This window comes from Mya arenaria, chromosome 7, assembly GCF_026914265.1.
Source record: "Mya arenaria isolate MELC-2E11 chromosome 7, ASM2691426v1".
Lineage (NCBI taxonomy): Eukaryota > Metazoa > Mollusca > Bivalvia > Myida > Myidae > Mya > Mya arenaria.
The window spans coordinates 24,170,692-24,182,210 of NC_069128.1; the positions used below are offsets into that span (position 1 = coordinate 24,170,692).

An 11,519-nucleotide genomic window follows, 5' to 3' on the forward strand; every position below is an offset into this window, starting at 1 on the left:
ATCAAATGCTGCCATGTTAAATTGAACTGACTTACAAAAAATACAAGAGACAAATAAACAAATTTACTGTAGCAATAGCAATAATGTATGGAGTGTGAGTGTGAGACTCAGGCTAAAAAACTGAATTCTTAAATGTTCTGAAATATCTATAACATAACAAGTTTAGTCATGACCTGCTTTACTCATATACTAGCGTTTTTACAACAAAAAAAAAACAAACATCAACCATCAAGTTATATGAATATGCACATGCAATCACAGGGCCGAATTCATAACATCCACTCTCACTCACTCCAACCACATTCCCGTAAGGGACACTCAAGTGATCACTTGAGTGGAATAATGGGAGTGACACTCAAGTGATCACTTGAGTGAAATAGGGGGAGTGACACTCAAGTGATCGGTTCGTATTCACACGCCTCGCTAACACTCCACTTCAGCAAGTGACCTATACAGTACGAATTCATGTATGTTTTCATGATCATAGCGGATTATCTGTTTGACTATAGTGATGTTTACAGTAAACATTTGTTTATTTTCGATTTATGTACCGTATTGGTAGATATGGCGACAAACAAATGACAATAATTGTTATTCTGAAACTTAACATTTTAAAACATTTGGTTAATAAATATAAAATCGTAAATAACTGTTGCAAAATGCATTTAAATGCATTTTTTGTTGTTGTTGTTTTAAATATGTAGCCGTTTTCCATTGTATCACATGATTTAATTATGTACTGGTATAATTTATAATCTGCTTTTGTAGTCTGCATAAAGCGGTCTTTAATAATAATGAATAATAATAATAATAATAATAATAATAATAATAATAAAAATAATAATAAAATGATGTTGGGGGTAATGATGGTGATGGTGGTGGTTGTGTTGTTGATGATGATGATGATGATGATGATGATGTTGATGATGATGATGATGATGATCCAACTGAATATATGCTGGAAATACATATCAATTCTCTGACCACGCTCTGAAATGAACATGAACACTGTAAAACCGTGTACATAAATAGGTCTAGTGGCCTAGCGGCGTATAGTTAGCGGCCTGGCGGCCTAGTTGCCTTATTTGCCTAGCGGGCTAAAATTATTTTATATGAGTTCTTTTCCAAAACAGTGATAAATTAAATGTTATATTCATAAATCCAACTCCTTTAGCTAATATCGGCATTTCCCCCTATTGGGGGGGGGGGGGGGAGGTTGCTGGATTGAGGTTTGGGACTAGGCCGCTAACTACACGCCACTAGGCCGCTGGAATGCTTGAATGACCTTTGGAAAAAAATCACTCCAACGTGATGAATTTTGTATTGAAAAACATTATTTTAGCATTGTTTAAGGGAAAAATCATATTAACATGCTTTGAAGTGGACATCAATTTAAGACCGCTATGATTATGTACGATTGAAAAAACATTGATTTATCATATTTCCCAATTAAACGCATGGACAATACTTTTGAAATAGAGAACAAATATAGGCCGCCAATGTCACGCCGCTAGGCTGCTAAATTCGCGTACATTTAGCTAAATGTTATTGCAGCCATCGATGAAAAGCAAACATCAAGTTTGCTGGGCGTTCAAGATCATTACGAAACAAAACAAATATATGATTGGCGCATCTTTTTGATTTTCTTTTATAGAAGGCAACCTTTTTAAAGCACACGTACTTCAATGGATTATCCCGGTCTCTTAAATATGTTCTGGGAACGAGGATGTCCCTTATCTATTCCAAAATCTGATATATTCCACCTTTTCTACTTGTCATGTACATTTATCCATCAGAATGATTCAATTCGTATTCACAACCAATCCTCGATGGCTGTTCAAGTGGCCTAGCCGAGCACTCACAAATGTCCCACTCACGCAAAGCACTTGAGTCTGACTCACACCTGTGAATACGGATATACTTTTCACTCGAAAATATCTGGACCGTTATGTGATTACAAAGGATTAGCTAATTGAGTGTGAGTGAGAGAGGTTGATCTGAATTCGGCACACAGTTACAGCATGCACAGAAGTGCCATGATTGTCGAGAAAATACGTCAAATTGAAGATAAAATCAACACGTCCATTGCTGAAAATTACAACATAACCGACACTCTGTTCAATAACTGTTTAATCATTCAATGCTTGATACAAAACGAAGCTTTCGATGAAAGAATGTCATTTTCGCCACAAACTTGACGATAATATTAGGAATATCATTACCAGTTAAGCGCTTGTGCCAGAATCGGTACTTTTTTTTGTAAATCCACCATTTTGTTTGCTTTTGAACATTTTTCTCACAATGTATTTGTATCAAACCATAAAACGCCCCCCCCCCCCCCCCCCCCCCCCTGTATCGTGTGCACCTTTAAGTGAGTATTTTGCAAACAGACATAACTCAGTTCTACTATTTGATTGCATTTTTGAAAATCCTTCCTTCTCCCGTAGATCACTAACACATGGACATTGAGTAAAGAGAAATAAATCTTCAATATCATTCGAATTTCAACAAGGACGATATCTTTTGTCGCGTCCAATATTATTTCTAGCGCATCTACCGTTTTAAATATGAAGTGGGTGCACAGACAGTCATAGTCAAAATCGATAAGGGCAAACTGTCTAAAAACTTTTATATCCCGATCATGTAATACACCGTGACGTCATTAAACATTGGTCATCCTGATGCCCCATGTTCTGATGGTTCATCGTCACGTGATTTGTCACCATGTTGCGCAATGTTTGATTATATGATATCATCGATGGGCCCTTCACGGCCCCGGACAAAAAAGGGCTATTTTTTTCAGGTGATGAGGCGGGTAATGGACGCGTTTTTTGAATCGGGATAAACAATTGTGTTTTTGGCATTATCTGTTACTTTACATACACGTTGACGTAATATGTTATATCATAATGTGTTGTTGACGATGTACATTGTAAAAGTCAAAATAAATTGTCTGTCTGTCTGTCTGTCTGGCTGTCTGTCTGTCTGCGTTGTAAGTGTTGGACATGTTTTACCACTACGTTTTCATGGTGTCTTTACGTAGTGCTGGACACACTAACACACATATGTTAGTGCCACGGTACCATGGGTACAACAGATGATACAGTATCAATTAATTCATACGTTGTTCCTGTATATACTATTTGCAGTCATAAGTGAAACCTCAATACAATTATGAGCGTTTTTCTCGGAAAATGCAAATTTCTGACCAGTTTACAAATATGCAACGACGCAAACCACTTTGAACAGCTTCCTGTCTTTATCTCAAGTCTTGACATGTCAACAAAGAACCCGTTTCGACAGTTTAACCTTGGTTTGTGGCTTTGCATTAATTAACAGGTATGGTTGGTGCTTGATTTCTAGTGTAAGAGTCAGTAGCAGTCGAGAGTTAGGAAGATGAAGTTCGACGTCCTAATCGGATTTGTGTTATTTCTTTTGCATGCAGAAACATCAAGTCGGTATTATTGCATGTTTACTGTCACTTTAATTCATGTCACAAATAAAAAACAACAACATAAACTAGACATAACATCTATCTTAAAACTGTTTTTTTTCAACTATATTTACCGTAATATGGACTATTACGTTGTTGTTTTATTTGTAATACTTTCTTTAAAAATGAGTTTCTATACTGACTATTATATTGTTTAGTTAATTAGGACGAACTAATATGATGCATCTTTAGAAAGGTAACACATGTTGTAGGGGGTACGTTCGCAGGATGGACTTCCCCTGCTCCTGGTTTGCAGATGGCAAATGGAAAAATAGAACTGACTGGTGATATATCGGAGAACTCTATCTCCGCCGGAGGATTACTATTCCTAGCAAAAGCTACGGGTGAAGGAGACGTACATTACACCATCAAATCATGCACTGATGACTTCGCATCCATCAACTCATCATCTGGTGCAGTCAGTCTTGCACATGACAAGGGATTGGATTATGAATCTAACATTGTATACGAAATTGTTGTCAGGTACGTTTTTAAACGTATTTGTTTGCTTAATATAGATAGTGTTATATTATATTTACTTACAGTACACATACGCCAGAGTAAGTTCACCTGTATGTCTTACTAAAAGCACATTATTTTAAATAATACAGTTTTGTCTGCTACAATGTACATCAATGTTTTTTTAAGTTTTTTCTAAACTTACTCGTTTTAAGTTCATAGTTTTATATCATAAATAATGTCGCCATCATGAAATAACGTCATTGTATATTTTTAATAAATACAAGTTTAAAATCTATTCAAAAAAGCTGACGTTATGTCATTAACAAAAACATTTAATATGACCGCGCTATAATGCGATGTTATATGTAAATTGCGCGTTAAACTTGCAAATACGTATTTTTATTATATGTTTCCGATGGTTTATGGGGTTTGAGCAGTGAAATAAAATGATATTTAACTGTTTCAAACATTTAAATAACAGTTCGATTGTTTTCACTGTTTTGGAACTTCAGCCCGTGCTTTATTCCAAATCAAACGTCAGCGCGCACAGAGCTAGAACACGGATTCAACGACGTGATTTCCGAAATGACGTTATAGACTTTTACAGTTTGGCGCGCTGTTCACGCCACTTGTGAAATATAATTTTGGCGCTCACTCGGTGAACCAAATTACGATTTTAGACTGAAACAAACAATTATCCTCATTCAATACGAAAATCATTGAACTCATACTATTATTGCATAAAAATCTTTCTAAGGCTCGTTTTCTTTATCAATTCTGGAAAACTCTATTCAATGTCCTCTCATGTGAGATCCTCAACTGCTATATTTTATAGCGCAAAAGACCAAGAGGGTTCCGAAGCAACGGCAACGGTGGTTCTTTCGATCAGTGATGCCAACGACAATGCACCAGTGTTTACAGAGTCCGAATATACAATGGAACCAGACAAGATTCTGCCTTACGGTAATTTGCAAGCACATCATAATTATTTGTCACTTGGAGATCAATACACGTTTTTAAAAAAATAGTTTTGATGAACGAAACTATCCTGTTCAGTATTTTCCTTGTAAGTGAGTTTATTCTGATTTAATCGGTTATTGTTAAATGTTTTATGCCTAAGAAGTCTCATAATACATAGATCGACCTATCTGTGTTGCTTGCCGTAATTCATATCACATGAGACGACACATAGATGTATCTTTACGCAAGAAACGAGAAATGATACAATCCTCACATATCAGCTAACTTAGAATTTACGTCTCTATCCATAAGTTTTTTTAAAATATATTTAAAAACTATTTTTCTTTACCCCCCCCCCCCCAACCCACCCGTTGAAGTCCGACCGTAAAACGTCAACTGTATTTCGCAGTATTATGTGTGACGGAAGCAGATTTTCGCATGTGCATAAGTCTTCTAAGTGATACGGATTCAGAACATCCAGTGTTTTATACAGAAATCTATCCGAGTATCCACATTTGCTGTTAAAATCATATATTACGTTAAACAAAAACAAAACAGATTTGACATAAGATATATGTTTTCGTTTTAACAAGGAACGCCGTTGGTAACCCTGACTGCAATCGATGCTGACGGATCAGCACCAAATAACGTTGTTGGATACAACCTATCAGGTAAGTTTTAATAGGTAATCGTCGTTATTATATCAATGATATTGCGTTTGACTTGAACCCATTGTGTAAGTGTACCTATTATTCTTATGTTACTTCATGCATGAAATAACTATTTCTTTTTTACATATTTCATCAATATCATATATATTAAATTGTGTCCAAATATCCCTTGCGATATATTGAAATAAATGAATAAATGAAAGATATTTCTATAACATGCTATATCGTCAAATACAGCTCTCTTATACATTTTAATGGCTTTTTAGAAAGGTGCAATAAAATAAGGAATATTGTAACAGCATTTAACAGACTATAGTTTTATTTCGCTTTCAAGATCATACCGCAATTTTGCTTTTTAATTGTGTTGATATATCTGTATGTGGGTTATTTTCGGACAAAATGCATGTTCAACCAGATGCTTGAATAAATCAGTCTCGGTTTCTTCGATAACTTCTGTAATATATTCCTACGCATCACTGCTTGTCTCGCCATGAATTCATTATAAGTACCCTAAATGATGTCTACCTTAGTGTGTATGTATTCTTAGAAAAAGCTTATTATCACAACTATATTTATATAAATGTGACGCCATAGGTAGTCCTGTTGAGGTATTCGCTCTAACAACAAACACAAATTGAACCAAGAGATACGATAATTTAAAACAAAAACTAACAACAATAGGTGCAATTAATTTGAAGAACCCTTTTCAAAATATGTAGAAATAGCTATGAGTGCGTGCTGATATGACACGAAACTTCGTGAATTAAATAAAACGTTTTCATTTCCTCCTCATAACTCATTTCCACTGACGAAATCGCTAATAATACGTACATGTTTGTTATTGTTTACGTTCTAGCTTAAAATATAGACTTGATTACATGTTTGTTATTGTTTACGTTCTAGCTTAAAATATAGACTTGATTACATGTTTGTTGTTGTTTACGTTCTAGCTTAAAATATAGACTTGATAACATGTTTGTTGTTGTTTACGTTCTAGCTTAAAATATAGACTTGATTACATGTTTGTTGTTGTTTACGTTCTAGCTTAAAATATAGACTTGATTACATGTTTGTTGTTGTTTACGTTCTAGCTTAAAATATAGACTTGATTACATGTTTGTTGTTGTTTACGTTCTAGCTTAAAATATAGACTTGATAACATGTTTGTTATTGTTTACGTTCTAGCTTAAAATATAGACTTGATAACATGTTTGTTATTGTTTACGTTCTAGCTTAAAATATAGACTTGATTACATGTTTGTTATTGTTTACGTTCTAGCTTAAAATATAGACTTGATAACATGTTTGTTGTTGTTTACGTTCTAGCTTAAAATATAGACTTGATAACATGTTTGTTATTGTTTACGTTCTAGCTTAAAATATAGACTTGATTACATGTTTGTTGTTGTTTACGTTCTAGCTTAAAATATAGACTTGATAACATGTTTGTTGTTGTTTACGTTCTAGCTTAAAATATAGACTTGATTACATGTTTGTTGTTGTTTACGTTCTAGCTTAAAATATAGACTTGATTACATGTTTGTTATTGTTTACGTTCTAGCTTAAAATATAGACTTGATAACATGTTTGTTATTGTTTACGTTCTAGCTTAAAATATAGACTTGATTACATGTTTGTTGTTGTTTACGTTCTAGCTTAAAATATAGACTTGATTACATGTTTGTTGTTGTTTACGTTCTAGCTTAAAATATAGACTTGATAACATGTTTGTTGTTGTTTACGTTCTAGCTTAAAATATAGACTTGATTACATGTTTGTTGTTGTTTACGTTCTAGCTTAAAATATAGACTTGATTACATGTTTGTTATTGTTTACGTTCTAGCTTAAAATATAGACTTGATTACATGTTTGTTGTTGTTTACGTTCTAGCTTAAAATATAGACTTGATTACATGTTTGTTATTGTTTACGTTCTAGCTTAAAATATAGACTTGATTACATGTTTGTTGTTGTTTACGTTCTAGCTGATGATACAGACTTGTTTGCAATTGACAACGTTACGGGGACACTCAAGGTCGTTGCAAGTGGCGGTATCAGCTTTACGAGGAAACGCAAAGTTGTCAGTAGATCAGCCGAAGCCACAGTTTTCTACATAAAGCTGACGATCGACTTGGTAGCTTACGCGTTTGATAAGGGAGTTCCACAAAACATTGTCGAGCAGGTCATTAAACTGACATTACGCAATATTGCAAATTTGTTAAGTGCTAGCTTCTTTGGACTACTATTGGTATTTGTGCTAGTTTTGGATGTTGTATCAAACTGATTGTTCGATGGTAAATGAAACAAGTATAACTGTGCTACAACGACAGTTATTTGCAAGAATTTACTTTTAGTACTTTTTATCCTTGCATTTGTCAATAGAAAACATTATAAAATTTGTATTAATGTAAAGATGCACACTTACTCCCAAACAAGGTTTACCACAATAAATACATTTTTTAATATAATTAAAGGGATGAATAAATGTCGAAACAGTGGTTCTTATGAACGATACCGAGTTTAATTTGAAAGAAAAGGACAGAAAACATGGTATTCTACCTTTGGAGACTTTAGTTGATCACAATAATTCATTGAGCACTCACCATTCATTTAGTATGTTATTAACTATTAAATTCACGGTTACAATCTTGCTATCAATAATTATTATTTTCCATAAATGCATTATTTAGAAAGAAGTTAAAAGTGTATCACTCAAAATTTATGTTTGTTATACATATGTATGTATTGATTTTAAATAAGACTGTCACTTTAATTTAAATTTGGATTTAACAATGACCTTTGTTCGTACCAATTAATTGCTAGCGCGTGGTTTATAAACCCCTTTCTTTTATTTATATGGGAGAACATATTACCATAATTTTCTGGAATGATTGTCGGAGGTCTCGTCCCCCTCATCTGAGGGAGCCGTTACCGAACGGAAGCTTTTATTTTCAACATAAATTAAGCTGGTATTAATGGACCAAAAATGAACTGAAAGGGATTTTATATAATACTAATTCATGTGTTAAACTTGATGATTACGTTTTCTGCTATTAATAACATGTCACGTAATTGGACCTTTGTTTTACTTTTCCCTTTGAAGATTAATCCGGACCCATGATGTGCCTTTAAAACGGGTTACCACTTCCACTCTAGAATTCGTATAGATTGATGAAAATGTGTTCGAACGTTGATAAATATATTTCAAGAAGAGCATTTACAGTCCCACTAAATATATATTAATGACTTCCATGAATAAAACTGATAAAAATATACTAATCTTCGTATCAACGTTTCTAGAAGTGTTTGAATTCAATTTACAACGCACATTTTCGTAAAGTGCTGGTGTTTAATTACACCATCCTCGCACTCCTTATAAAAACACATTTTTTCAATCAATTGTACCTCCTTAAATTCCGCGCATATTTGTACCCGATCCACAATTTGTTGAAGCACTTGGACATTCTACAAACACAAATGAAACTACTTCTTCATTACTGAAGATAATCTATGTAAATGCGATTGGTTATTTTTAATAGATAAGTGTGGCTGGTATTCATTTCAAACATATTTTGCTACGTGTTTACGGATTTAATTGCTTTCCCATTTAAAATAACAAAAAAACTTTATGACTTTTTGCCTGTACTTGTATTTGCAAATGGTACGGAGTCTAATGGAATGCATAAGCATACTCATCAAAGAAGTTCAGTTTTTTTCAACCCTTTGAAGTTTTGAAGTTATTACTTTTATACAAACTGTATAATGTAAGGTTGTAACACTTTATTTTGGCTCGAGTCAAACAAAGATGTGCCAATAGTAGCCAAACTTCAAAACCGTTTTCTGTATAGTTTATACTATAGCAATATATATGTGAAAATAGCCATCTCCTCTGGTGGTCATATATTTCTAAAAATCGCAAAGATTTAGTTTGGTAGACTGTCCCAATTTTAAACAAATCGGTTATAAGCAGTGAATTTTTTTCAATATTTTTTAAGAAAGCCAATTCAAGGAAATTGTCGCCCATGGCATGCTGTTGTTGATCACAAGGTCAAACAAGTTTGGCATAGAATCACCTAAATATAAATCATTTTTCGATAATAGCGATGTAAAAACTATAAAGCTTGATGCAACGATGCCATCATTTGGTGTCACTAATTGACCACGACCCATTCCATGAGTCGCTTTCTAGTCAGATGATGTTTTGATACGCACATTCAATCATTCAGTCACTCCCTTCATAAGACCAGTTGGCGATGGTAGATAGTCACATAATTTTGTGGTTCAATTGGAATGGATTTACTCATTAGGGAAAAGGAGTGAAGGCCAGAAGCTGAACAAGTCGTTGAATAAAAATTAGCATGTCTTGAGATGATGACAAGTGACATATCCCTTATAATAATGTATATTGATCTCTTTCATAACTTACACAAGTCATACATATATTAAGTTGACATTCAGTTCCGTTTATTAACAATTTTTGTTAACATGTCAGTATATTAAAATCATTCGAGAGTGAAGTAGTTGTAAGGGTCTCTCAGGTTAATGCCACCCTCCACAATCGCAATTATGGCCGGGGGAAGACCGCACTCCTGAACAGCAATCTAAAATAATAAACAATGCTTCATGGGTACGACCAAGTAACTATATACATTATGCCGCCATTTGGGATACAAAACTAAGGGCCGTATTGACTAACGACTTGAATATTAATTGAGACTCGGACTCAGTTAATTTTTAAAGTATATTCTTTGACGAAAAAGTGCTATTTGTTTTACAGGTAAATTAGTTGTTAAACATGTAATTTCAAAACATTTTGCCATTTTAACCCTTATGTCTCAGCTATAAACAGTTTGATAAAGATTTGTAGTCCTGAGTCTCCGACTCAGTGAGTTCGGACACAGGAAGTGGATCCACTTGAGTCTGAACTTAAGAGACAAAATGAAAAATTGCTGCATTTTATCATACTTTTAAATGGCCTTTTGATTAGCAGTTGTGAACACTATTGTTGTATCTGCTACGAATAACTGTGTTCTTCAGAATAATTGAGTAGGCTTTTACGGCTATTGGCAAAAGAAAACCGCTGTAACCAGTGCTAGGGGCGTTGTCAGGGTTGAGATTGAACAGCTTCAATCAAACCGGCACTGCTTTATTAAGACATTGGATGTAGTGTGTGCAATAAATTTACCATTATGACATACATCGTCGCGAAATTTAAAATTATATTTTCATAGGCAGTCAATGAACGATTCCATTTTGTTTTCTTAAGTTGTTTCAGTTGTAAGATCTCTATCCGTCATATATAACATACACTTGGACCTTGTGCGTCAAAACAGTGGTATAGGTTAACATGAAGACTAATGGGACTGGGCCGGATTGATAAAATACCTTAAGTCATTTCCTATCTTAAGTCAATTTCTTTAATCTTTCATTGTCAAATTAAAAGAAATGTGTAAGTGTTTTTAACATTGAAGTATTTTTTTTTTTAATAAGTTCAAAGAAAATAATGTATTTTGGAAATCCTTTATTTCATATGACTAAAAAGATACAAAAGTTAGGAAATGACTTAAGAAATTTTATGAATACCGCCCCTAACCTTGGAGTTTCCAGTGTATACCAAATAATGCCATTAATCATAATAGATACTTACTTTGAAACCATTGTTCAAACAGTCGACTAGGACTCCGGACAAACCGCCCTGGGCCACATAGTTGCCGTTGTCAAAGGCAGCAACGGCGCTGTGCAAAGGTACTCCGCTACAACCTCCATTATACACCTTTTGGAAGAAGATTTTGCTTTTTTAAAATTTATATCCATAGCCTCTAAAGTAAAGAAAAATAGCTTCACATATAGCTTTGAAAAGTTATTTTTCTAACTATCGGAAAAGTCTATGTCAAAAATGAAATATGAAAAAAAAGAATGATAACGGTATTTTAT

At 33.9% G+C, this 11,519-nt stretch overlaps 1 protein-coding gene and 1 long non-coding RNA gene across 2 annotated transcripts; one reads left to right on the top strand and one right to left on the bottom strand.

The window, feature by feature from the left end:
* Positions 1-3,388: 3,388 nt before the first annotated feature.
* LOC128241709 (protocadherin alpha-8-like) lies at positions 3,389-8,795 on the top strand. The gene is made up of 5 exons (XM_052958749.1): positions 3,389-3,454; positions 3,706-3,976; positions 4,791-4,918; positions 5,509-5,586; positions 7,571-8,795. Exons 1-5 carry the CDS (start codon positions 3,397-3,399, stop codon positions 7,867-7,869), a joined length of 834 nt encoding a protein of 277 aa, XP_052814709.1. The 5' UTR covers positions 3,389-3,396; the 3' UTR covers positions 7,870-8,795.
* Positions 8,796-10,027: 1,232 nt separating this feature from the next.
* On the bottom strand, positions 10,028-11,354 carry LOC128239987 (uncharacterized). The gene is made up of 2 exons (XR_008261986.1): positions 11,233-11,354; positions 10,028-10,186 (listed from the first exon to the last, which is right to left on the bottom strand). It is a non-coding gene; the product is annotated as an uncharacterized LOC128239987 (long non-coding RNA).
* Positions 11,355-11,519: the final 165 nt, after the last annotated feature.

Excerpts from the sequence above, each read along its gene's own strand:
- LOC128241709 (XM_052958749.1), top strand. The coding sequence starts at position 3,397 with ATGAAGTTCGACGTCCTAATCGGATTTGTGTTATTTCTTTTGCATGCA. Across the intron at positions 3,455-3,705 it reads TTTGCATGCAGAAACATCAA|GGGGTACGTTCGCAGGATGG; the intron begins GTCGGTATTATT and ends CACATGTTGTAG. Across the intron at positions 5,587-7,570 it reads TGTTGGATACAACCTATCAG|CTGATGATACAGACTTGTTT; the intron begins GTAAGTTTTAAT and ends TTTACGTTCTAG.